The sequence below is a fragment of the Aethalodelphis obliquidens genome, unplaced genomic scaffold (assembly GCF_003676395.1).
Source record: "Aethalodelphis obliquidens isolate GAN/ISIS:26980383/991018 unplaced genomic scaffold, ASM367639v1 scaffold48, whole genome shotgun sequence".
Taxonomy (NCBI): domain Eukaryota; kingdom Metazoa; phylum Chordata; class Mammalia; order Artiodactyla; family Delphinidae; genus Aethalodelphis; species Aethalodelphis obliquidens.
The window spans coordinates 2723134-2748543 of NW_020837992.1; the positions used below are offsets into that span (position 1 = coordinate 2723134).

At 46.1% G+C, this 25410-nt stretch overlaps 1 protein-coding gene across 3 annotated transcripts in view; it reads right to left on the minus strand.

Moving 5' to 3' along the window:
- Positions 1-1325: 1325 nt before the first annotated feature.
- PM20D1 (peptidase M20 domain containing 1) overlaps positions 1326-25410 on the minus strand; it is a 32241-nt gene continuing 8156 nt past the window's right edge. For 2 of the 3 annotated variants that reach the window (XM_027082779.1, XM_027082781.1), the window contains 6 exons: positions 25282-25343; positions 24961-25039; positions 22883-22954; positions 17514-17682; positions 15293-15392; positions 11072-14073 (listed from right to left, as the gene is read on the minus strand). In XM_027082779.1, the coding sequence (XP_026938580.1) occupies positions 13950-14073; positions 15293-15392; positions 17514-17682; positions 22883-22954; positions 24961-25039; positions 25282-25343 (606 nt within the window). In that variant the 3' untranslated portion in view covers positions 11072-13949. Of the gene's footprint in view, positions 1505-11071; positions 14074-15292; positions 15393-17513; positions 17683-22882; positions 22955-24960; positions 25040-25281; positions 25344-25410 lie in introns of those variants that run through there. The other variant, XM_027082780.1, reaches the window with a different exon arrangement.

Here is a 25410-nt window from a genome sequence, read left to right on the forward strand (position 1 = left end):
CACCCCCAGGTTTTCCCCTCTTGTCAGTGGAACCTGTGACCAGTGGTTCCTTCCTGTCATTTTCCTCCCGGAAAGTGGCTAAGGGGTGCATTCGAGCATGACTCTAGACCCCTGGATGGGTTTTGGAGTAGAGGAGTGCCTGGGGAGAGAACACAGTGCTGGGTATGAAGCTTTTGGCTGCGCTTTCCTCTTTCCGAAGTACACGCACCCCCCAGCACACACAGCAACAGAGGCAGGTGATTCCCTTGGGCAAGGATGGCAAACGTGTACAACCTAGCTCCTCACCTCCCACTCTAGTCCTCAGGATTATTCCAGTTTAGCTGCTGGGAATTTGCATCAAGGGCCTGAAGTCTCACAGCACCTAGTAGAGAAAATGTCAGTGTCAAAACTGGGGTTCTAATTTTGGCTACAAACACTGAGTCTCTCCGCCTGGAGACAGAAGTAACTGCTAGACTAGGAAACATTGGGTTTCTTCCAAAGGATCAGTTTTTCAATAGGTGGTGTAGGGATGGGTGGGGAATTAAGGTTGATGTATCTGGAGACTTTTCAGTCAGGGGCTGGAAACAGTTCCTGCTCCATTCAACAGTCTTCCCTGCTCCCTTTTCATCTTGCCGCAGCTAATCCACCTGTATGTAAAATCTTGATATGCCTTCTATTCCCTTCCCACCTCCTATTTTTTTTTATCCCCCTTTAACAGTTCCCCCTTTCCTGTGAGTTTTTTTTTTAATTGAAGTATACCAGACCTATGGGAAAGTGCACAAATCCTAAGTGTGCAGGTCAACAAATTACGACACAGTGAACATACCTGTATAATGGCCACCCAGATCAGGAATTCGACCATTACCGGCACCCCCAAAGCCCTCCGCATGTCTCCTCGCAGTCACTATGCCACCTTCCTTCCCAAATTAACCTCTATCTAATCCCATATGTTAGTTGTATCGCTTTTGAACTTTATATAAATGAAACCATTCAGTTGGTACTATTTTTTAAATTAATTAATTATTTTTGGCTGCGTTGGGTCTTCGTTGCTGCACATGGGCTTTCTCTAGTTGCGGTGAGCGGGGGCTGCTCTTCATTGCGGTGCACGGGCTTCTCATTGCGGTGGCTTCTCTTGTTGCGGAGCACGCGCTCTAGGTGCACGAGCTTCAGTAGTTGTGGCATGTGGGCTCAGTAGTTGTGGCATGCGGGCTCAGTAGTTGTGGCTCACAGGCTCTAGAGCGCAGGCTCAGTAGTTGTGGCACACGGGCTTGGTTGCTCCGCATGTGGGATGTGGGATCTTCCCGGACCACGGCTCGAACCCGTGTCTCCTGCATTGGCAGGCGGATTCTTAACCACTGCGCCACCAGGGAAGTCCCTCAGTTGGTACTATTTTGTGTCTGGCTTCTCTCACTCAGTATGTTTGTGAAATTCATGCATATTGTTGTGGTAGCAGTAGCTCATTTATTTTCATTGCTCTATGGTATGCCATTGCAGATGTTGATGAAAAAATTAATCAATAGTCAATCTAAGAAAGAAATAGAAAATTTTATTCGAGGCAACCTGAGGATTATAACTCAGGAGACAGTTTTTCAGAAACCTCTGAGGACTGTTCTGCCCATTAAAGGTCAAAGCACAGTTATATACGTTTTTGAGACAAAGGTTTATACACCAAATGACATATTGACAGTTTACGCAATCCAGATCTGCAGTATAAAGCAGTGGGTCATCATGACCCCTTACAAGATTGAGAAGGAATGTTATCTCCTAAGGAGGTCTGGTTAATACAGACGCACGATACACACTAAAGGGCAAGGAGGAGGCCCAAATGGGAGAGAAAACTTTTTTGTTTAAATTTTTCCTGTCTTGGAATAAAATATGAATTTTATTTTGTCACCATTAAATGCATATACCACAATTTATTTTTCTATTATTCTGGTGGACATTTGGGTCGTTCTCAGTTTGGGATTGTTATCAATAATGCTGCTATAACCGTTTTGTTTCTGTCCTTTGATACACTTATGTTTCTATTTCTGTTGGATATATACCTAGGAACAGACTTACTGGGTCATAGGCTATGTTTATATGTTTAGTGTCAATAAATGCTACTAAATCATTTTCCAGAGTGCTCATGTTAGTTTACACTCCTGCTGGCAGCGTCTTAGAATTCCAGTTGCTCCACATCATCATCAACGCTTTGTACTGTCGATCTATAAAGATTTAAAAATGTTAGCCATTCTGGTGGGTGGTATCTCATGGTGGTTCAGATTTGCATTTCCTTGGTAACCAGTGAGATTAAGCACCTTTTCATATATTTATTTACTATTTGGATATCTGTTCAAGTACTTTGTCCATTTCTTTGTCCACTTTCTATTAGGCTTTCTGTCTTATTGCTTTGTAGGATTAAAAAAAATTAATTTATTTTATTTATTGATTTTTGGCTGTGTTGGGTCTTCATTGCTGTGCGCAGGCTTTCTCTAGTTGCGGCGAGCGAGGGCTACTCTTCGTTGCGGTGTGTGGGCTTCTCATTGCGGTGGCTTCTCTTGTTGCGGAGCATGGGCTCTAGGCGCATGGGCTTCAGTAGTTGTGGCTCAGGGGCTCTAGAGCACAGGCTCAGTAGCTGTGGCACATGGGCTTAGTAGCTCCGCGGCATGTGGGATCTTCTCGGATCAGGGCTCGAACCCATGTCCCGTACATTGGCAGGCGGATTCTTAACCACTGCTCCACCAGGGAAGCCCTATAGGATTTATTTATACATTTCAGATATGAGTTCTTTGTTGGTTACGGGTACTGCAGATATTTCTATGAGTATATAAATACAGAAGGCCCCAGTTTTGGGGTCTTCCAAAGCCTCAGGGCCACTGGGACAAGACTATATTTTGATCACTAGTGTACTCCCAGCTCCCAGCACTTAGTAGGTACTAAATAAATATGTGGAATGAATGATGGATGAGACTCATTCAGGTAGTCTGCCCTGTGTTGCGCTGATTCCTAGGGCCAAACACTGAAAGGGGATAGAGGGAGCAGATTTCCTTCCAGCCCAGCCAGCTGTGACCTTGGGAAGGGGAAGACACCCAGCCCTTCCCTACTGAAAAAAGCAGAAACAGCTACAGTCTGTGAAGAGAGAAGCAGGGATGTAGGGAGCAGAGGGCGCAGTTGAAAAGACAGGAACTACAAGCAGGTAGCAAGCCAGCCAGATACTTCAGAAGGAGAGACTCGGAGGTGGAGGGGGCGGTGGTGTCAAAGAGACAGTAAGGGTCTCTGAGCATCACAGTGGACCTTTGTATGGCAAAAGCCTCCAAGGTCATGCAGGCGCTACTCCTGCTTACTCTTGTTTTTCTTTTGGCCGAGCCGCTCTGCATGCAGGATCTTAGTTCTCCCACCAGGGATTGAACTGGGGCCCCCGGCAGGGAAAGCACTGAGTCCTAACTACTGGACTGCCAGGGAATTCCCTCCTGCTTACTCTTTTTTGTAGATATCTCTATTGGGGTATAATTGCTTTCCTCCTGCTTACTCTTAAAGCTTGTTAGTTGAGAGAGCTCTTCTACACTTTTCCTTTCCAAAGGAGATGCCTTGAGACTGGTTGTGGCGTCTCATTCCTACCACCCCAATAAGGAACTTTCTTCTTCAGAACTGGCTTTAACTTCGTTATGGCCTATAATATCCATCGTGAAGATGAAAGACCACTGAGTCACTGCCAGCCCCTTCATCTCCAGGAAGTCTTTCCCCAGGCCTGTTGTGTTCTCTCACAGTGTTCTGTCACCATCTTTCTCTCCACTGTCCTCTCCTTCCCCTCCTTCAGCTATAGCTGATACCAGGTCAGGTCAGAAGTCTGACCAACTCCCATGACTACAGAAGAGAAATTGCTCCCTTGCAACACTGCAAAAACCTCACAGCATCCCCTCCCTCCAGAAGACAATGAGGCTAGAAGCTGCTCCAGAATTTTCTATATAGGATAAGCTTGGGGACTTAGCAGTTTAGCCGGAGAGGGGTTGATGAAGTGTCATGAAATGGCACTTGTATAGCAGGCACAGCGCTTCGCTTAGAGTATGAGATTGTTGGCGGGGGTGGAGGATTCGGGGGAAGGAGGAGGTGTTGATCACTGGCCAGGGGCCAGTGGAGGAGCCTGGGAGGGAAGTACCTCCGTGGGCGGCCCTCTTCAGTCTTGCTTGGCACTTTTCTAATATATGGTTCATTTAGCTTCCATCCTGAGGTCCTCCAGGTCCCTTGGCCTTCTTTCAGGAACAGCCGCTATCTACCAATGGCTTCTCCACGAACTACCTGGATGCTCATCCTGAAACGTTACAAAATTCCAGAGCCCTGTAAATCCTGGATCCCCTAACTAGCATGGTATAGTCACAAGACTAGCCTGACATGGCTGGAAAGTTTTCTGTCTTTTGTTTCTGCTGGGGAAGGGATGCCCCCTCCCATTTTTCCCTTTGCTATAACCCCTCCCCAGCTATCTCCCTCCCAGAGGTCAACTTCTTTCCTGCTGCCCTGAGCTAAGGTGATATCCCCTTCCGGCTTTATTCAGTTCTAGGAGGATGTAGTGATGGGGGTGGATGGGGAAGTGTGGCCATCTGTGCTCAAAGCTAGTTGCTCTCACCATCCCCTTTTCTTCTAACTGAGCTCTCCTTTCCCAAAGCCCCCTGGGTACTCTCCCTGGATTCCTTTAGGCTGGATGGTTCCCGGTATTTTGGAACTGCAGTTCTGAAATTACTGGGTATAACTGGGAAGAGTTAACAGCAAGCAAAATAGTCTGGTGAGCTATAACTGGGGAGATGAAGTAATCTGTGAGAAAGGCAGAGTTGCAGAGTGGAATGTGCCACAGCTTTGCAATCACATGGGTTTGAATCCATGCTCAGTCACATATTAGGTATGTGACCTTGAGCAAACTCCTTTATGTCTCTGAGCCCTTATCTAAAAAATGGAGACACTACTCTCTTTCTTAGAGATGCTGTGAATATTAGTGATACCGTAGCATTTGGAACATTTCCCACACACGGTAAGGACTAGTATGATTTCACCAAAGAGGAAGAGCCACAAATAAGAATTAGGCATCTGGAAGGGGCAGCTCAGGCTCTCTCTGGGACTCACACTGAGGTCTAGACTTCACAGAGTGTGAGGGCACTCCTAACTGCAAAGTGTTAAAGATGGACCATCTCTGTCGCATGGACGTGGGTGGGGAGATAGTCTGGGGGGCAGCACTCCTGTAGTAAGTTATCGGCCAAAGATGAGTAAGCTTGATCTTTCCAGAGACAGGATGCAAGAAGATCATATTTTGCAAACCAGATTACCTAGTTTCAAAATGCCCTCTGTGTTTACTGCCCTTTGATTGTCTGCTAGCCCAGGGTTTCCTAAACAGGCTTGGTCATAGGAATCTCCTGTGGGCACTTCTTTTAAAATATAGATTTCCAGGCTTCTCTCCTGGAAATTCTGTTTCCAAAGATCTGGTGCCAGGCCAGGAAATCCACCCTTTTAATTAGTGCACAAGATGACTCCCATGATCTGACCAGTTTGGGGAACAGTGCCCCAACCCTGTGGTTCTCAATCAAGGCTACATATTAGAACAATATGCCTTTGTCATAGGAGGAAACACTGAACACTTGGAAGGCTCTGGAAGTCTTCAAAGACATGGAGATGCTTCAGTTGAATCTTCCTGTGTGGATTTACATATTGACTCATTTAATCCTAATAATTACTCTGTGAAGTAGGCTGTTTCAACGTAACAGCTCAAAACCAAGTCTGTGGATTGGAGAAAAGTAGGTGTATTCAAAAGTTATTTAGGTTAGTGACTAGGGAAATGCAAATCAAAACCACAAGGGAGGGCTTCCCTGGTGGCACAGTGGTTAAGAATCTGCCTGCCAATGCAGGGGACATGGGTTCGAGTCCTGGTCTGGTAAGATCCCACATGCCGCGAAGCAGCTAAGGCCATGTGCCACAACTACTGAGCCTGCGTGCCTAGAGCCGGTGCTTTGCAACAAGAGAAGCCACCGCAATGAGAAGCCCGCGCACCACAACGAAGAGTAGCCCTCGCTTGCCGTAACTAGAGAAAGCCCATGCACAGCAACGAAGACCCAACGCAGCCAAATAAATAAATTAAAAACAAACAAAAAACCCACAAGGGATACCACTTCACAGTCACTAGGTTGCTCATTAAAAAAAGAGGAGCAAAACCCAGAAAATATAACAAGTGTTGGTGAGGATGTGGAGAAATTGGAACCCTTGTCCGTTTGCTGGTGGGAATGTAAAATGGGGCAGCTGCTGTGGACATAGTTCAATATTTCCTCAAAAAGCTTAACGCAGAATTACCATATCACCCAGCAATTCCACTGCTAAGTATATGCCCAGAAGAATTGAAAACAGAGGAGAAAAGCATTCTATTTAGAGGAAACTGAGTGACATGGCAGGTAAGCAAGGGAGACTGTGGCATTTCCAGGAACAGCAGAGTTTTCAACGTGTGGCTGCACGCATGTAGAGAAGTGGAGGGTGAAAGATGAAATATAGTCTTCGATGATTAAGTTACACAACTTAAGACGTATTGTTTGATGTGTTGGGTTTGTTTTCCCAACTAGGCTACAAAGTCCTTGAACATAGAGGCTTTATGTTTTAAAATTTATATTAATTTTTAATGCCTTTGCTGACACCGTCTACTATTTTAAAGACTATTTTCTTTTTGGCCACACCACGTGGCTTATGGGATCTTAGTTCCCTGACCTAGGATCCAACCTGGGCCCATGACAGTGAAAGCACCGAGTCCTAACCACTGGACCACCAGGGAATTCCCTAAAGATTATTTTATTTATTTATTTTTAGATGTTGGGGGTAGGAGTTTATTAATTAATTAATTTATTTTTGCTGTGTTGGGTCTTTGTTTCTGTGCGAGGGCTTTCTCTAGTTGCGGCAAGCGGGGGCCACTGTTCATCGCGGTGCGTGGGCCTCTCACTATCGCGGCCTCTCTTGTTGCGGAGCATAGGCTCCAGATGTGCAGGCTCAGTAGTTGTGGCTCACGGGCCTAGTTGCTCCGCGGCATATGGGATCCTCCCATACCAGGGCTCGAACCCATGTCCCCTGCATTAGCAGGCAGATTCTCAACCACTGCGCCACCAGGGAAGCCCAAAGATTATTTTTTAAGAGCAGTTTTAAGTTTACAATAAAGTTGAGAGAATGATACAGAGATTTTCCATATACCCCTTGTCCCCACATGTGCATAACCTCCCCCGTTAATCAACACCACTCATTAGTGTGGTACATTTTTCACCAAGGATGAACGAACGCCGACATCATAATCGCCCAAAGTCCATAGTTTACCTTAGGGTTCACTCTTGGTGTTGTACATCCTACAGGTTTGGACAAATGTATAATGATATATCTCTCTCACTATACTATCATACAGAGTATTTTCACTGCCCTAAAAATCCTCTGTGCTCTGCCTATTCATTTCTTTTTAGCACTAAATAATATACCATTGGCTGGATGTACCACAGTTATTTATCCATTCATCTACTGAAAGATATCTTGGTTGCTTCCAAGTTTTGGTAATTATGAATGAAGCTGTTGTCAACATACATGTGCAGGTTTTTGTGTAGATATAATTTTCCAACGCCTTTGGGTAAATATCAAGGAACACGATTGTTGGGTCACGTGGTAAGAGTTTGTTTAGTTTCGTGAGAAACTGACAAACTGTCTTCCAAAGTGACTACTATTTTGTATTTCCACCAGCAATGGAAGAGAGTTCTGTTGCTTCACATCCCCAATACCATTTGATGTCATCAGTGTTCTGGATTTTGGCCTACAATTATAACAGGTGTCTAGTGGTGCCTCACTGTTTCAATTTGTATTTCCCTGATGACATATGATGTGGAGCATCTTTTCACCTGCTTATTTGCCATCTGTGGATCTTTGGTGAGGTGTCTGTTAAGGTCTTTGGCCCATTTTTTTTTTTTTTTTTGTGGTACGCGGGCCTCTCACTGCTGTGGCCTCTCCCGTTGCAGAGCACAGGCTCCAGACGCGCAGGCTCAGCGGCCATGGCTCACGGGCCCAGCCGCTCCGCGGCATGTGGGATCTTCCCGGACCGGGGCACGAACCCGTGTCCCCTGCATCGGCAGGCGGACTCTCAACCACTGCGCCACCAGGGAAGCCCCATTTTTTAATTGGGTTGTTTGGGTTCTTATTGTTCAGTTTTAAGAGTTCTTTGTATGTTTTGGATAACAGTCCCTTATCAGACGTGTCTTTTAACATGCTAATTTAAATTTACAAATTTGGTTCTTCTTCCTTGATCAGACCCTTAGATATTGAGTCTCATTTATTCTTGTAGTGTTAATTTATGTTGCTATGTTGATGACTCCCAAATATCTTTGTCTTAGACTTTTCTTCTTAGCTCTGGACTTGGGTGCCTCAACACTTCCCACTTGTCATATCTGAAATGGAGCTCATCATCTCCTAGATATCTACTCCTTCTTCAGTCTTCCCCTTCTCAGTAAATGTAATCACTCTCCTATTTGCTCAAGTCAGCTGGCTGGGAGTCATTCTTGACTCCTTCCTCTATTTCTCCATCTCCCTACCATCCATCAATCACCAAGTGCCATCCATTGGCTCCACCTCCTAAAGACTTTTTGTTGGATTGATTTTTTTTTTTAATTGAGGTAAAATTCACATAACATAAAATCAACCATTTAAAAGCATACAATTCACTTGCTAATGGATAAACAGCAAGGTCCTACTATAAAGCACAGAGAACTATATTCAGTATCCTATGATAAACCATAATGGAAAATAATATTTAAAAAAAGAATGTATATATAACTGAATCACTTTGTTGTACTGCAGAAATTAACACAACTTTGTAAATCAACTATACTTCAATAAATAAAATAAAAGCATACAATTCACCAACATAGAAAACAAACTTATGATTACCAAAGGGGAAGGGGGGGAGATAAATTAGGAATTTGGGTTTAAAAGATACACACTACTATATATAAAATAAATAAACAACGAGTATAGCAGAGGGAACTATATTCAATATCTTGTAATAACCTATAATGGAAAAGAATCTGAAAAAAAATAGAATAACCTAAAATGAAAGAAAAATGTTTCACGTGTACACTATTCTGTACACGTGAAACATTTTAAATCAGTATACTTCAATTTAAAAAAATACGATCCAGTTAGCATTTAGTACATTTACAATATTGTGCAACTATTACCTCTATTTAGTTACATTTTCATTACACCAAAAGGAAACCACTTAATCGTTAATCACTCCCCCCTCCCCCCTCCCCCTAGCTCCTGGCAATCACTAGCCTGATTTCTGTCTCTATGGATTTCCTATTTTGGATGTTTCGTAAAAGTGGAACCACGTAATATGTGACCTTTTGTGTCTGGCTTCTTTCTCTCAACATAATGAGTTCAAGGTTCATCCATGTTGAAGCATGTGTCATTGCTTTTCATGGCGACTTAATAGTCCACAGTATGGATACAATGTATTTTGTTTATCCATTCACCTGTTGATGGACATTTGGTTTGTTTCCACCTTTTGGCTATTGTGAATAGTACTGCTAGGAGTACAAACTTTTGTTTGAATACATGTTTTCAGTTCTTTTGAGTATATGCTTAGGAGTGGAATTGCTGGGTGATATGGTAATTCTATGTTTAACTTTTGGAGGAAACAATAAACAGTTTTCCACAGCAGCGGCACCATTTTGCATTCCTGCCAGCAAAGGCACCAGGGTTCCAATTGCCCCACACCCTCACCAACACTTGTTGTTTTCCTCTTTTTTAATTATGGCTAACCTAGTAGATGTGAAGGGGTATCTCTTGTGGTTTCGATTTGCATTTCCCTAATGACTAACCTAAATAACTTTTTAATACACCTACCTTTCTCCAATCCACTGACTCGATTTTTCAACTGTTACATTGCAACAGCCTACTTCCTAGGGTAATTATTAGTATTAAATGATTATACACACACAAATCTATCTATATCTAGATATAGATATACATAGATATAATTATTTAGAACAGTGCCTGGAATAGAGTAATCACTGTGTAAGTGTCAGAAAGAAGGAATAAAAGGAAGAAAAGAAGGATGGAAAGATGGAAGGAAGGAAAAATAACCTCTTAACTATTCTTCCCTTTCCCATTGTCCCTAAGTCAAGTTCCAGAATTCCTATCCTGACTTACAAGGCCCAAACAGGCCTCCTTTCAGTTTCCTGAAGGCAGCAGGCTCTAATTTGCACACTCTATTATGTCTGGCACATCTTCCACCGCACCCCACCCCATTCTCCCCAATTCTTTGCCTTGTTAACTCTTATTCAATCTTGAAGTCTTAGCTTATTCATGACCTCCTTACCACAGAGGCCTTCCTGATTCCTCCGACTGGGCACCATCGGGTATATAAAATAAGACCTTATCTCTTAGACCTGGGCAAGAGAGCTCCTTGCCCTGGGCTTCATGCTTTAGAAGGTACCAAAGATTACAGCCACAAAAGAACTAAATCTATTAAAAACCTAGAGGTGTTTCTGTCACTTGGGATTCAGCACTCAGTGCTGGCACAGAGCACCTGTCACCCTAAACACATATTTCTAAGACTAACATAGTTCAGGCCCCAGAGAAACGCTTTTCTACATAAATTGCCCTGTGTCTTCAGAAAAAAAAAAAACTTACATCTGAAATGCCCTGAAGGTTTGTGTGTTGTGTCACTGTGCACTTTGGAGACAGACTAGCTTTGGAGTGCAGGGAGGAATTCAGCTGTCAAAGTGCTTAGCTAAGGGAAAAGAAAATTGACTTGTCAAGTCCTTCCTCTTGGATAGCATGACGGTAATAGGTTCCTGCGCGACATGTTATTTCCCAGGAGTGCTGAGCGACCATTATCTTGCTCCTCTTTGAGTCCCAATTTCTGGTTTTGTAGGAACTCATGAATTAGTGTAATATCTGCAACATTGCACATGGTGGTTGAGGAACATTTTGTAGCATTAAGTAATTTATAGCATTCTTACATTTGTAGGTCTAGATGTCACGTATATGAAATGATACTTATCCTTTTTATTGATAGCCTCATGGACACTGAACACAAAAATTGCAAATAGTTTCATTGTTATTAAAATATTTAATTAGGTTTAAAATTTGAAAAAATTAATGAAGTGTCCAACTCTTCAGTAGGAACTTTGTCTCTCTTATTTCCTCTGGAAGAAAAGAATACTGGGTCTAGAATGGCCAAGTTTTCAGCAACTCAGGCTCAAAATCAAGGGACTTCAGCCAAAATTTACTCCTTTCCTTTCCCACTCTCTTTGCTTATGAATATTTTGTCTTCCTTCCAACCTTAGGGAGGTATGAGTGAGAAGCTTGAGCTAATTCCTTGATGGGGGTGTGCTGTGCACTTGTGATTATCTGCCGAAGCTCTTTCAAGGTGGACTTGGGGAGTGGCAGATGGATGAAGGTAGGGGTGGAGGAAAGTCCCAGGTTCATTGGCCCATCCTGCCCAGAATCTTAGGGCTCACGTTGTTCTGGCCAGCACTTTCAGCTGCTCTTTCCAGAAAACTTCAGGGGACAGAGGGCTGGAATTTCTGTGTTCTCAGAGACAGGATTTGGAGCAGCTCCCTCTCAAGGCTTTCCTTCCCACTCCGGGGGCTCAGAACACTATTGTTTCTGATGCTTGAAGAGAGTGGTGAGACCAGACAGGGACAGCGTTCCCTGCTCACTCTTCTCCCAGTTATCCCACAGATCATTAGAGACCTGGCTGTCCCCAAACTCAAGAAGGGGGAAGAGCTGAACCCAGAAGCAGGGGGTGGGTGTGTAAGGAATGCTGCCAGACGGACGGAGAGATGTGACTAGGGAGAGGTCAGCCAGGGGAACAGAGAGCTTGAGCTAAGAACCAAATCCAACAGTAGAACAGTCTTTGTCCTTGAGATCTCCCTGGGTCAGAATGAATGAGCCAGACACCACAGGTTCTTGGGGCAGGCAGTGTGGTGTGACTGAAAAAGCACTGGACTTGGGGATTTTTGAGCTGCATTTGAATTCTAAGGCTGCCCCTTAAGAACTGTGTAATCTGGGCAAATGACTTCTCCGAGCCTCAGTTTCCTCTTCAGTACTATTAGCACAGGCTTTGGATGCAGACAGACTCTGCCCCTAACACCTGCATGACAAATTACTTAACCTCTGAGCCTCAGTTGCCTCATCTGTTAAAAACAGGGGCAGTAACCCCTTTGGAGTGATTGTCAGTATTAAATAAGATAATCAATGGGAAGTAGATTTCATCAGTCACAAAGGATCATGGGATAACAATGAGCTTGGGGCCAGGTGACATGGGTTTGAAACTGCCTCCAGCTAGATGCGTAACTTCTCTGAGAACCAACTCCTCCTCTGTAAGAAAAATGATGCCTTCTTCACGGGGGTTCTTATGTGGCTCCGATGAGATAAGGTGTTGTGAAAGCACTTTGTACAGCTCTGCCCAAATGTGAAGAATCCTTTTTGTTCTTCAGCTCACCCTCTAACAAAGGCTGAATGAGTACTGAATTGGCCAGAAAAGGGAGGGCGAGGGAAGGAATGTGAATCTTAGGGGGAGTAGCAGAAAACCTCAAATAATTCCTGCACTGTGTTTCTAACACTTTCCATTAGGCCCCAGCTCCTAAGAACAGCTCACATCCACAGGCAGGCAGGAGGGGCCGGGCATTGTGAGGAGGGAAAAGGAGCCCACTGCCATCAAACCCCAGGAAGGCATGGAAGGTCCTTGTCTGGAGAGGAAAAAAAGAGGGAGTCTTTCAGGTCTCAGCTCCCTCTGTGTCTCCCTCCATGACCTTGACTCCCTTGTGATCCACAAAGCACAGCTCCCAGCCTTGAGCCAAGAAATGCTGCCTTTCAATGCTCCCCACCTGACAGCTACTGAGCAGATTCCAATACGCTCAGGCTTAGATTCCAGAGAAAAAAGACAGGAGCTCTGCAGTCCCCTAATGGAGGGCAGCTCGCCCCTCCCCCTGCCCCACCAGCCAGAGCAGAGCCCCTCCAGGCAGTCCCCCCACCCCATGTCCTCCACTTCTCTTTGATAAGTCTGAATTAGGACATGATGCCAGCGTCCTGCTGGTCCTGGGCTCCAGAGAGAGGCTGCCCTTCTCCTGGGAGCTCAGCCCGTGGGATGTGCAAGGGAAATGTTTCCACAGATTAGTGCCTCCTGGGGTGGGACAGCAGCAGCAGGTGGCAGGAACAGGGCAGGGGAGGGAGCAAAGCCCAGGGAGCCCTTGGGAGGAGCCCGAGGACAGAGGCTTTCTTCTCCAGGCTCCAGCCTCCAGAACCAGGAGGTCTGGGGTTCCTCCAAAGCCCCCTGCCTCTGTTATACCCCCCAGCTGAAGCAGCATAGACCATTTTATTTGACCAATTGTTGTGGCAATTATGGGAGTATCATAGTTTGACTAAGTCTTCCTCCAGGGGTAGAATAAAAGGGAGGATAAGGGGAGGGATGCAGGGGCAGGAGAGGAGAGATGAAGAGCCAGCTAAACAATCCAAGATGACAGGGCGGGGGCTGGGGGAGGAAAGGAAATTACAGCAAGAAGAAATATATAGGCCATGGAAAAGGCAGCCCAACAAGCGTGCCCTAAATTAAACACTTGTAGAAGGTCAAATCTGGTTGATATTTTTCAAATCTGCATTTGTTCAGTCAGGACTTAACAAGGAGCCGTTAAATCACCAGCGTGAGACAGACAGGCCAGATACCTTCTAAGGTAGTGACAAGAAGGCAGTAAATGCCGGTTGGCTGAGGGATGGAGTTGCCGGGAGGAAGGGAGAAGCCGGGCTCCTGCTGGCCTTCCCCTTCTCCCTGGCCTTGTTCTTGAGTGTTGAGTGAGTTTAGGAGTGAGCAAGGCAGGTGGGTGAGGTCATTATAATGTGACTTTGACCCAAAGTTTCATCAACACTGGCTTCCCCCTTGGGTTAGTCCTGGCCCAGCATCAGCCATCCCTGATCCAGCTGGCTCCCCGACCTCACAGTTCGTGCAGGTGAGGAACTGGCCTTGGGTCTGCGTCAGCATTCTGGAGGAACTCGAAGATGAACTTCACCTGGGTCTCGTAGGCTTGGACTGAGATTTTCTCATTGATTCCGTGGATGCTGAGGGAAAGAGATTTGCGGGGGAGAGTCCATTGCTCTAGTACAAGTGTTATTACAGAGCACTCCCCACCCTACATCCCCTGAAGCCATTGGCCTTTGACCCTCCAGGGGTAGGAAGTGGGCAAGGTGGGAGCAGCCCTTTGTAGGAAGCGAGGTTTCATATGACATGTTGGTCATCTCTCCAGGATCCGTGTCCATGGCGAAGAACAGTGGGGGCAGATAATAATAAACTCCTGGGGACTGCAAATCATCTCCTGCTCTGGAATCCATTTGATAATTTCTCCTCTGAGGGAAAGTTATCTTTTAATTCTAAGGCCAGAATTCCAGCTAGACTTATCTCTAAGCCAGCCATCCCCCACCCCACATTACTAGGGGCACAAGTGGATAGGGAGGGCAACTGCCCAGGGTACCTATGGATTCTCTACTTCACCTAGAACTTCACCTCCAGATCCGATGCCCACAACCTGCCTCAACACAACACAGCATAACCACACATGTAACCTCAAAGATGAAAGGAAATAAAGAATAGCTACCTTCCCCTACCCCCATTAAAAAGTGAACACCCCACCATGAAATCTGTTCTTAAGCTCATATTGAAATATTTTTGTTTTATTGGTAACTGACTTATGATGAGGAAATCGGAGCTGGATATGGTAAAGAGCAGAGAGGTAAATGGCAATCATCCCCCCATACCCCAGGACTAAAAATTTGCTGAAGAACCCACAAAGTAGTAATGCACATGCAGTAGTTGAAATTAGTGCGTAGGTCTCAGACTCCTACACTGTGCTTTCTTTTGAGAATTCAAAGCACAAGCCCACCTTTGACCTCAAATGTGTCTGCATTTCACTGACTGGAAATTGAGAACTCTGGAGTACCCCCTCTTGGGGGAGAAAATGAGATCCAGGGGGAAGCACTCTCTCAAAGGGAGGAAGAGGTGGGATTAGCGCTCAAGGGTCCTAATTCTTCCAGGTTCTCTCCGGTCATCTGATTATCTCCATCCCTGGAAACAGTCACCAATTCCCACTCATTCTGGGGAGTGGCAAGACTCTGGTGCTCAGGAAAATTGGCCAGTTGGGTTCCATAATATCTTTATTTTAGTTTGTGCAAACCCTGGGTTTCTCTCATTCTGTGGACTGTCAGAAGAACGGTGTGGGAAAGGGACAGGTCAGATGTATCTCCTCTCTCCACCAAGCTGTCCAAACCTGTTCCATTCACTCACCTGCTGAAGCTCTGAGGCTGCAGGTAGATGGGGTTGAACCGGTAGATGCCAGTGGTAAGGTTCGTATAGTGTCTGCTGTCTGTGTTGCCAATACAAGTACCTAGAAAGGAAGAATCAAGAGGAATCGGGCTTTATGTGAGCAGCCAAGCCAGGGAAGTGGTGGCACGTGGGCTACCTGGGCAATTGGGACCCCTGTGTCACCACAGAAGATGTCTGGCCCTTCCTTGGAAGGCTGAGACTATGAATTTTTGTCCTTCAGGCTACCCATTCTCAAAACCTTTCTAAAACACCACTTCTGCCAGGAACATGGGCTATCTTCCCAAAGGCATTCATGAGACATCCCTTGAATGGTCCAAAGTGCCCTCTCTCCGTGATGACCATGGAGGCCAACAGCATCATTTCATACCCATAGCCAGGTTACTCTAGAAATCTAGATATCCAGAAATCTAAGTACATCTTCCTTATTGCCTGAGTTTTCTTGTATATCACCCAGGTCAGAAATAAACACTCTCTGGGGGAATTTTACTGCTATAAAATGCAATCTTCTTCAAGTAGAACATAATTTCCTGTTATTCTTGTCCTCTGAAGGATGACTCTGTCTTCCTAGAGTCAAACTTCAGGTTTGGAAAGTCCCAGGATACTCTCTAGTGTCCCCCTCTCCTGAAGGTAGCAGGTCACCCCATTCCCCAGTAGGAGTGATCTTTAAAGAAAGACCCCCTGGAACATCAGTTAAAGTGTGGTGGGATGATCTGGGATGGTAATTTGTGTTTTGTTCTACTTTTCACTCCTGGTTTTAAATGGATAATCAGCCCCTTCACAATTCCTGGCTTTGGGGATTTCTGCCAGTTGATGCCTGCCTATCTTTATTCTGTAAAAGCCCAACTCTGTTGATGGGATTATGGCAGGTGCCCCAGAAAGGAGAGGGTAAGATAGGGAGCCTTTGAGGGCCAAGAGAGGAGAATCTGGGAGTGTGCAAGCGAGGGTTCCTAGGTGGTGGGGACCCAGGCCCCGCTCTGTGGCAGGAGTCCAAGCAGGTGGCAAATCTCAGAGGGTACATTCAGGGTATGTTCTTGGGTCTAGAGTCAAAGATCTCACCCCCTGGACAGGCCAGGGAATCCGAGGAAATCTGCAACCTGAAGTGACCTTGTGGCCAGGATAATGGATGTCTCAGAGGCAACCACAAGGACCGATGACCACAGACTAAGGGATCCTGATGCTATGCTGTCGCATAAGACCCCAAGGGCCTGATTCAGGTGGTGGTGGTGGTGCTTGGAGGCTTCAATAATGTCTGAGGTTGAATTTCTGAGGAGTGGATCTGATTTAAGTTGATTAAAAAACAAGGCTGCTCTTTTTCCCCACACCCGAGGAGCTTATGGGTGCAGAATTTCACTGTAATCTCTTTAAGGGCCCATGCCTAGCACAGGGGCAGGTCCTAAGTATTAATATTAGCTTAGAAAATGAGAGAATCCATGATTAAAGCTAGATAAAAGGAAAGTGAACACAGGTCTTCACATCAGAGCATCTCTTCCTCACATCACAGACCACAGATTCTCAAACTGTGGTCAGTCATCATTCCAGTGTCAGAATCCCCTGGAGTATTTGTTAAAAAGGCAGATTCCAGGGTCCTCTCCAGAGCTGGTTAACCTGAATCCTTGGGAGTGGGTCCAGGTAATCTGCATTTTAATAAATTCCCTAGGTGATCCTCTTCTCCTGTTAAATTTGAGAACCACCGTCTATACAGCATAGACTTGGAAGGTACGTCAGAAGACTGGGAAAGGGGTGTAGCGGCGCTGCTACTGGGAGAGGTGAAGGAGGTTAATTCAGATGGTACAGCCAGGAGGAGTTTCTGGGCTGCGGATTTTGAGCTCTGTTGCTGAACTGCTATCCTAGAATGGATCAGAACCAGATGGGGAACCTGGCCCCCTCTGGGGCTCCTCCAGAGGAGGGGGAGTCGGAGCTGATCCTCTCCTCCATGCCAGACTGGCTGGCCTAGGTTAAGCAAGGACCCAGGCTTGGCTGACCTAATTTATTGTTTCTGATCCTTTCCTGTTTGCTTTTTCACTTCTACTCAGAGGGGAAAATACAGCTCCAGTCCCATCAGGAGAGGAAGCAGCCAGCTGTTTCCAGGCTGAACAGCTGGGGTGGGGGTGGGGCAGTGGATATTAGACAGGATACAGTTCCAGCCCCCCCTCCCCCCAGCCACAGCTGATGAAGTCATTACCTGGGGCAACAATGTTGACTTCCGGGAAGACAGACTGTATGGTCTGGCGGAGCAGCTGGTAGCCCAAGGCCTGATCATCAGAGGGGCTGACAGGCAGGGGGTCAAAGGCATTCAACACGTGGAACTGGATCCGGTCATCAGCCACAATGTCCTTGGCTAGTTTTAGGACCTTGAGGGAGGAAACAAAGGGAGTTCGATTTATTAATCTGCTATCCAAGTACTGTATGAATTTAAACAGTCTTGATTTCTCTCCAGCAAGGCAGAGCCCTGGAGTTTACAGAGGAGACTCATTTTGGCACTGGGACCTCAATTTCAGCCGACTGGTTGTAGGAGATAGAAGGGCTGGTCTTCCTGGAAATCTACAGCATGGTAGATTTAGGTTAAATGTTTGGGAGGTTGCCTTAACAGCCACGAGGCAGGTGGGGGATTGGAAAATCAGGAAATTGGGTCCTTTCCCTTGGGTTGAGAACCATGGGCTGGGTGAAAATGTAGAAGAGACAGCACAGTGGAAATCTCAACCATCTCGAGACAGGGGGATAGATGTGATGACCTCACTTCAGCCAGGGAGAGTCTCTGACGGATGGTGACAGGGTCATATACTTTCTTTCTTTCTTCTCTCTGGGCATCCCTGCTTCCTCTTTGAAACCGACTGCACTGGAGCCAGGAAGATGAGCTCAACAGACAAGAAGTCAGGAGTTGGGGGACTGGTATTCAAGTTTTCCCTCTGTGCCTCCTTTCCTCAGGAAGGAACCTGAGGAAGCTTCTAGAAAATTCTGTCTGAAATGACTAGAGCTGAACTCAGCAAAAGTCCTGGTCCCAGGCAGGATGTAGACCAGACCCTGAGGATCAGGTCCCGTGGAGCCATGTGGGAATGGACCAGGCAGCTGACTTAGGGTGGCCCCCCAAGCCCACTCAGCCACCCAGGGAAAGTCCCAGCAGTAGTCTCAACCCATCTGATCAGCAGTTGTTTTAGAACTGTCTCTGCCCTAGAAAGGGGAGTGTCTGTCTCACAGCTTGGGGGCATTATCTCAAGAGGACCACTTTTAGGTCAGTGTCCCCTAGAAGCATGCTATGAGCTGAGTCTGGGAAGAAAATGAGGGTTCCTACTTCTGGCTTCGAAACCCCCATTTAAAGCAAACCAAATTCCCTGCTGTTGGATTAGGGGTAGGAGCCAATTCACTTGTCAGAGCTTATTTTCACTCTAGCACTTATGTCCCTAATACTCTGCTACAAGAATTAATATATAGTCTGGATATATTCTTGACCCACTGGAAAGGTTCCTGAAGTCATCCCCAGAAGTGTCTCCTGCTCCCTGTCCCAACTCACTTTAAGGTTCCTGCCTCCAGAAATTGAAGACGGCACACAGATTGGACCACCCTCAATGAGCACAAGAGCCCAGGTTTCCCACCAGCTGTTAGGATAGGTCCTGACCCAAACACCTCATTTCTGTATTTCTGGTACGAAGAACATAAAAGGCATGCAATGAACGTTGGATACACACATTTTAAAAGATGTGAACCAATAAAAGTAACAATGGGAGTTGTCTCATTAAGGAGCTTTTGCGCAAGGTTTATCCAGTTGGTATTGCTGGGCTGGGTATCTGAACGTGGTCTGACTTCACAGGGATGCTGCTTTACTGCTTCCAAAGTACCTACAGGTTGAGGTGGCGTGGAGCAGAGCCAGCAAGAGCGTGGTGTTCATTTAAGATGGATTCCTTTGTGGGATGAATTTTGAGCCAGAATTTGAAGGAAGGATACGAAACTGATGGAGAAGAGGCAAGAGGCAGTCTGAGCATGGAGAGGGGCATGTACAAAAACTGAGGAGTAACACCAAACTTTGTGCCACAGACAGCCACTTACTGCTGTGTGGTGTTCGGCAAGCTGCTTAACCTGTGCCTCAGCTTGCTCATCTGTTAACAGGAGGATAATAGTAGCACCTACCTGGTAAGGTGGTTGTTACCACTACCGGAATATATGTAACGTGCTTAGGCTGGTTCCTGGCACTCCATGTATGTTGGCTGTTATTTGCCTGTTTAGAATGGAGGGACCACCCTGGGCAATAATCAGAGGCACAAGGATGGGACTAAGAGAAGGGACTCATCAATGGTAAGAGGGACCTCAAGGGTCACTGTAGAGCACATTGATCCCTCATTTCTCTGAGCTCTTTTCTATTTTATGCGAAGCTTTATTTTCCTCTCAAGTGAATGATAAATTCGTTGAAGGCAAGGACAATGTGTACTTAAAATTGGTAAGGTCTTTTAGAGTTAGCAAGACCAGCTTCTATCCTACTGAAAGGCTGTTCATTAGATCGTCTATGACAGGCTGTCATCAGCTTGTCCTTGAATATTTCCAGGGGCGGAAAGCTCACCGTCATGTGTTTTAATATATTCCACCTTTGAACAGCCCTGTTATGAATGTCTTCCTAATAATGAACTGAGATATGGCTTCCTGTAGCATCTAACCTCCCCCCCACCTCTTTTTATTTATTTTTTAAATGTTCTGTAGAGTCCACAGGATAAAATAGTACAAGACACATCAGCAGGATTTCATCTCTGTTGAGATTAGAGGCCTGTGCTCTTGCTACCTGAATGCTGCCCCCAGGTCTTTGCTCCTTCTTGGGTTTCAGTTTGATCGCTTGCTCACTGCTGTCTCTACCCACTAGCACCTAAGCCCCTTTAGAATGGGAATCTTGGCTTGTTCACCATTTTCCCAAGTGCTCGGAAGAATGTCTAGCCCATAGTGGCCACTCAATAAACACTTGGTGAATGAATCAGTGAAGGAAGAAAGGAATTTTCTGTAAAACACTCTAGATAGGTAGACATCCAGCCTCTGAGAAGCTCATTACCATCCAAGATGCCATACTCCAAAACTCTCCTTTAAGTGGGGGCTCCCTGAAGTATCTCCCAGTGGCCTTATTTCTACTCCTTGAGGCCCATGCAGAACAAACTTTCCTTTCTACATGGAAGCCTGTCACATTTCTGAAGGCGCTTGTTCCGCACAGATGGGTGCCGGAGACCTATCTACATCCACGACATGGGAGAGACCAGCTAAAGATGGAGGAAGAGGGCTCTGGGAGCCATTTATGTTTCCATCGGATCCAGCGCAAGGCTCTGCACCCTCGGCCCTCAGACCAGCAGGGAGTGTCCCTGATGCATGGAATTGGGGCACGAGGGAGAGGAGTGACCAGGACAAAGAGGTGCAGCGTGCTTTTGGGATGACAGGGGCTTTGCATTCCTCCCTGGGGCAGGTGAGCAGGATGGGCCTAAGGATTCCGGAGATTTCACGAGATAGGCCGGGAAGGAAGGCCACTGTGGCAGGGGACTGGAGAGGAGGGAAGAGTGCCAGAACCTGGGGAGATGAAAGCCCCAGCTGGTGGAAAACAGCCCGTGGAAAGGGCATGGAGTTGGAATGAGGATGGAAAAAAAACTGGTGGAAAGAAGCTCAGTGAGGGGAATTCAGTGATTTCCTGGTCCCATGAGTCCCCAGGGAGAGGACAAAGGTTGGCACTGGATGAAAAGCAGCAGAGCCCAGGGCTTACACTGTCCCAGATCCCTGCCAATGCTGGGTGACTCTGGGCTGGCTGTCAACTCATCCCCCCAACCCCTGCAATGAGGAGTGTGCCTCCCACCCTGTGTGAGGACACACAACATCCTCTGTAGGGAAGGCCCCAGGGAGAAAGGACCACAGAAGTCTAAATGTGGCAGACCCTCGATGACCTGACCCTTACCTTGCTTAATCCTGGAACATATTATTCATCTGACAGTTGTTAGGTTGCTTTTTTTGATCCTTTTCAGAAGGACCAGATTTACCTTCGAAATTCTTTTTAACTCAACCTGATGTTTAAATAAGCTAGCCTTTCCTACAGATGTCAAACATTCTGTGTATTTCTTTTCACCCTTTAGCTTTCAGTTCAAATATCACATCCTTAGGGAAGCCTTGCCTGACCCCACAGACAAGGTCTGGTTCCTTGTTATATCCTGTGATAGCACCCGGCCCCCTTTCCTCATAGCACTCATCACGGTTTGCAATTATACATTCATTTTTATAATTTTAAAATTGATATTCATAGCAGAACATTGCAAGGCGCTGTCCGCAACCCTCTTCTCTCCAGACTTAACACACCCTTCCCACGGGATTTTATTGGCTGTAGAGGTTTCAATTAATAATACTCCAGCCTCTATCTCTAGTTCATTCTTTCTCTAGATCTGAGGTATTTATACTTGCCTATTAATATATTAGAAGCTTCTCAAATTTCTAAACCCTTTTATTTCTCTGTGAACTTGCTCTTCGTCCTGAATTCCCAATCTTGGTTAAAGGCATCAGCACCTGGCCAACTACCCAGGTTTAAAATCGTGGGGCCGTCCTGCCTTTCACTCACCCCACATCCATTACACACAGCGACCTGCTGAACCCAACTCTCACACCCACCTCTGGTGGGTACCTTCTTCACCCCATGACCACAGCCTTAGTTCAAACCTCTATACCCACTGCCTGAGATGTTGTAACAGCTTAACTGTTTCTTCTTACTCCAGGGCTTCCTCAGCATCACCACTAGCACTGTCTCCCTAAAAAAGAATCTGAGTCTATCACAGCCCTGTTTGAAGACCTCTGACAGTTCCCTTTTGTCCACAGATTAGAGCCCAAACTCCTCGGCATGGCATACAAGGCCTTGATCCCCAAACTACAACTCCATTTTCATCTTCCATTACTTCTCCCCCAAGTTATCCAACTCTTTAGACTTTATTTGAATTCTGAATGTCTTACTTCTAGCAAAGTCCTATTTGTCTTTAAGTCCCAGTTCAAATTTCTAGTGATCACAAAAGACTTTCTTGATCCTCAGAGGTAGCATCAGCCCCCTTCTGTGCACTGGTCCTGTGGTAATTTGTTCAGCCCTATTTGTTATAATCCAAGTATAGTGTAGTGGCTAAAAGCACAGACTCCGGAACTAGTGCTGGATGTATAATCCTGGGCATGTTATTTACCTCCTCTGTTTATCTGTGCCTCTGTTTTCCCTGTTAAATGAGGATAATATATTTCCTACTTCATAGAGTGGTTGTAGGGATTAAATGAGTACATGTCTACCTGAGAACAGTGCCAAGAGCACAGAAAGTTCACTGCCTGTGTTTGCTACTATTGTTATCATTTCCTATTTGTCACTTATTATTATCATTCATCTCCCATCCCCAGACTCCAAGTTCCCCCAAGCCAGAGATCTCCTATCCCAGCCAAGCACCTGGCACATAGGAAGCCTTTGAAAAATCATTGAACAAATGAGAGCCTGGGCCAGCCCTGGGATTGCAGCTCCACCGCAGTCCCGACAGACACATCTCACTGATGCTGACTCAGTTGTCAGGAACACATGGTACGTACCTCCTGGACTGTCTGTGCAGGGTGAATTCGGAAGTTGACGGTGGCCTGGGCCACAGGGGGGATGACGTTCACCTAGAGAGAGACCCACAAATCCTGGCTGAGCCGACCTCAAGCCCCCCACACCTGACCCCTGCCCAGGAAGTGCCAACTACCACCTGCAAGGGGAGAGGAAGCTGATTTGATTGAAAAATCCAAGGCTTAATTTTTTCAGTCAGCCCCTGTCTTCTCTGGGCCCTTGACATGTGTTCAACGCTAGAGGTGTGTCTCTGCTTCAGGCCAGACTTTCATGCTTCTTGGTCCTGGAGGGGGTCACAGAGAGATGCTCAGAGAAAGACTGCTTTCTCTGGGAGTGCACGGACACCTCTGCTTTGGCCCCATGCAGTGCCACAGGCAGTCTTCTGTGTGTGCTCTTTCCCAGGGCACCCAGGACATTTCTGCAGCGGTCAGCGTTAGTCCTTACTCAGGATAGGGCACCCAGAGCATCTGAGGCCCCATCATGGCTCTCAGGGGGTTGATCATGATAATGGTGGTGGTGACGGTGACGGTGATTTCCCACATCCAGCTGCAAAATTTGACTCTGTTCTCTGTTTGACCAGGAAAAATCCAAGACTAATTGGAGAAGAGAGTTAAGCTATGGAGGGAATTTTTCCCCAGAGCCCGCGAGAGAACAGATTCCCCAATTGCCTATCTTTCTTTGAACTGGTATCGTGCAAAAAAAGCACCAGGCTAGGGACAGGAGAACTGGCTGTTATAAATTAGCCATGTGATTTTGAATAATGACAACCTCTTTGTGTCTCTGTCTTTCAATTGGCAATTGGGGCAATAATCCTCTGTGAGGAAGACCAAATGGAGTAACAAATGTGAAAGTATTCTGGACAGATAAAAACACCATTCAAATGCAAGGACACAGTACTGTTATTTTGGTGAACTCTCTAGGCAGCTGGTGAAGCCAGCTCGGGCCTGGCTGACACGCCAGACACACTCGGGCCTGGCTGACACACACAGTTACATCAGGAGTGAATTCTGAGGCACCATTCACTTACACTCAACCCGGGCTGCACAGTACCAGGGCTCCACAAGGCCACACTGTATTCTAGGTGAATGGTGCTCCTTGAATGTGTGCTGGTGGTACTGGGAGAAATTGGAATGGTCTAACTCCTTTCCAGATTTCAGAAAGGCCTCAGCCCGGGCGAGCTAACGTGGCTAGTTCAAACAGACAAGCCCCTTAGTGGCTGCCCAACTGGAAGTAGACCAATTTGCTGAAAAGTAGTTCTTGGGAAAAAAAATTATCAAAGTAGTGGTTCACCTGAAACTTATTTCTATAAAATGTAAACCTCGTGCGTTTCCTGGTGGTCCAGTGGTTAGGACTCTGCGCTCTCACTGCTGAGGGCCCGGGGTTTGATCCCTGGTCGGGGAACTAGGATCCCACAAGCCTCGCTGCGTGGCCAAAAAAAAAAGTAAACCTCATAGAATTTACGTTTGCAAAGGCCACCCAATATTTACTGTATTTTGGGGAATGACAGTGTATGTATTTTAAGTGTTATGTATATCACAAATGTTATAGATTTTTTAAACGGCAGGTGAGTTTCTCTCATTCAATTCAGGGTAACACTAGGGGAAAATATATTCATCATTCATTAAATTTGTGAGGTGAATAAATCTTCCAAAATATGAGGAAGAATAATAAAAAGGTGGTAGGGAGGTTGGGAATCTTTAAGCCTATGTGACCAAAATGCTAAATTAATATATTACATGTTGAATGAGTATAGGTCACAAGAATTAACTCCCAAATAATGCCTCTTCACACCAGCGTAATGGTTGTTTTTTTGAAGGGGTACAGACCCAGAGAACCTGAGGGGGCCCCTGAAATGCACATATATGAAACTTGTCCAGCAATTTCACAGAGTTTGTAGACGTTAGCTTAGAACGCTTGCTCTTGAGGCTTACCCATCTGATGACACAGGACAGTTCAGTGCTGGGCCTTCCTACTATTCAAATTGTAACCAGAGAAGGAAGGAGAAGCCAGGAGATAAAGCCAAGGGATGGAGGGGTGTGTGGGAGGAACCAGGTGGTGTTACCTTGACCCCTGCATTGAACATGGTGAGTGCCGTGGTGGTCCTGACCAGCGCATTGGTTATGTAATTCCTCTCCATCAACCTAAAGCAGAAGGACTAAGGTAAGACATTGTACAATGGAAAGAAAGAATGGGTTGTTGGACTACCCCCTTTCCTGAACCTTGGAGATCTTTAAGACAAGGAGGGATGTCCTATGTACGAATTAGAGGTAGTGTCTGGTGGCTGAGGGATGGTTCGTCAGGCCCAGTTAAGCCAAAGAGAGGGGACTGGGAAGTGGGTAGGTTTGGGGTGGGGGACATGAGGGACAGAAAGATAAAACTTTACCTGCTTACAAGGGGCTGAAATAGCCACAGGTTGCTCAGGACTATGTTGGTCGGGAAGGGGAACTGAAAGGGAAAGCAGCAGGTCAGCAGGATTTCAGAGGGGTCAGCATAACAGGCTCACTGGAACATA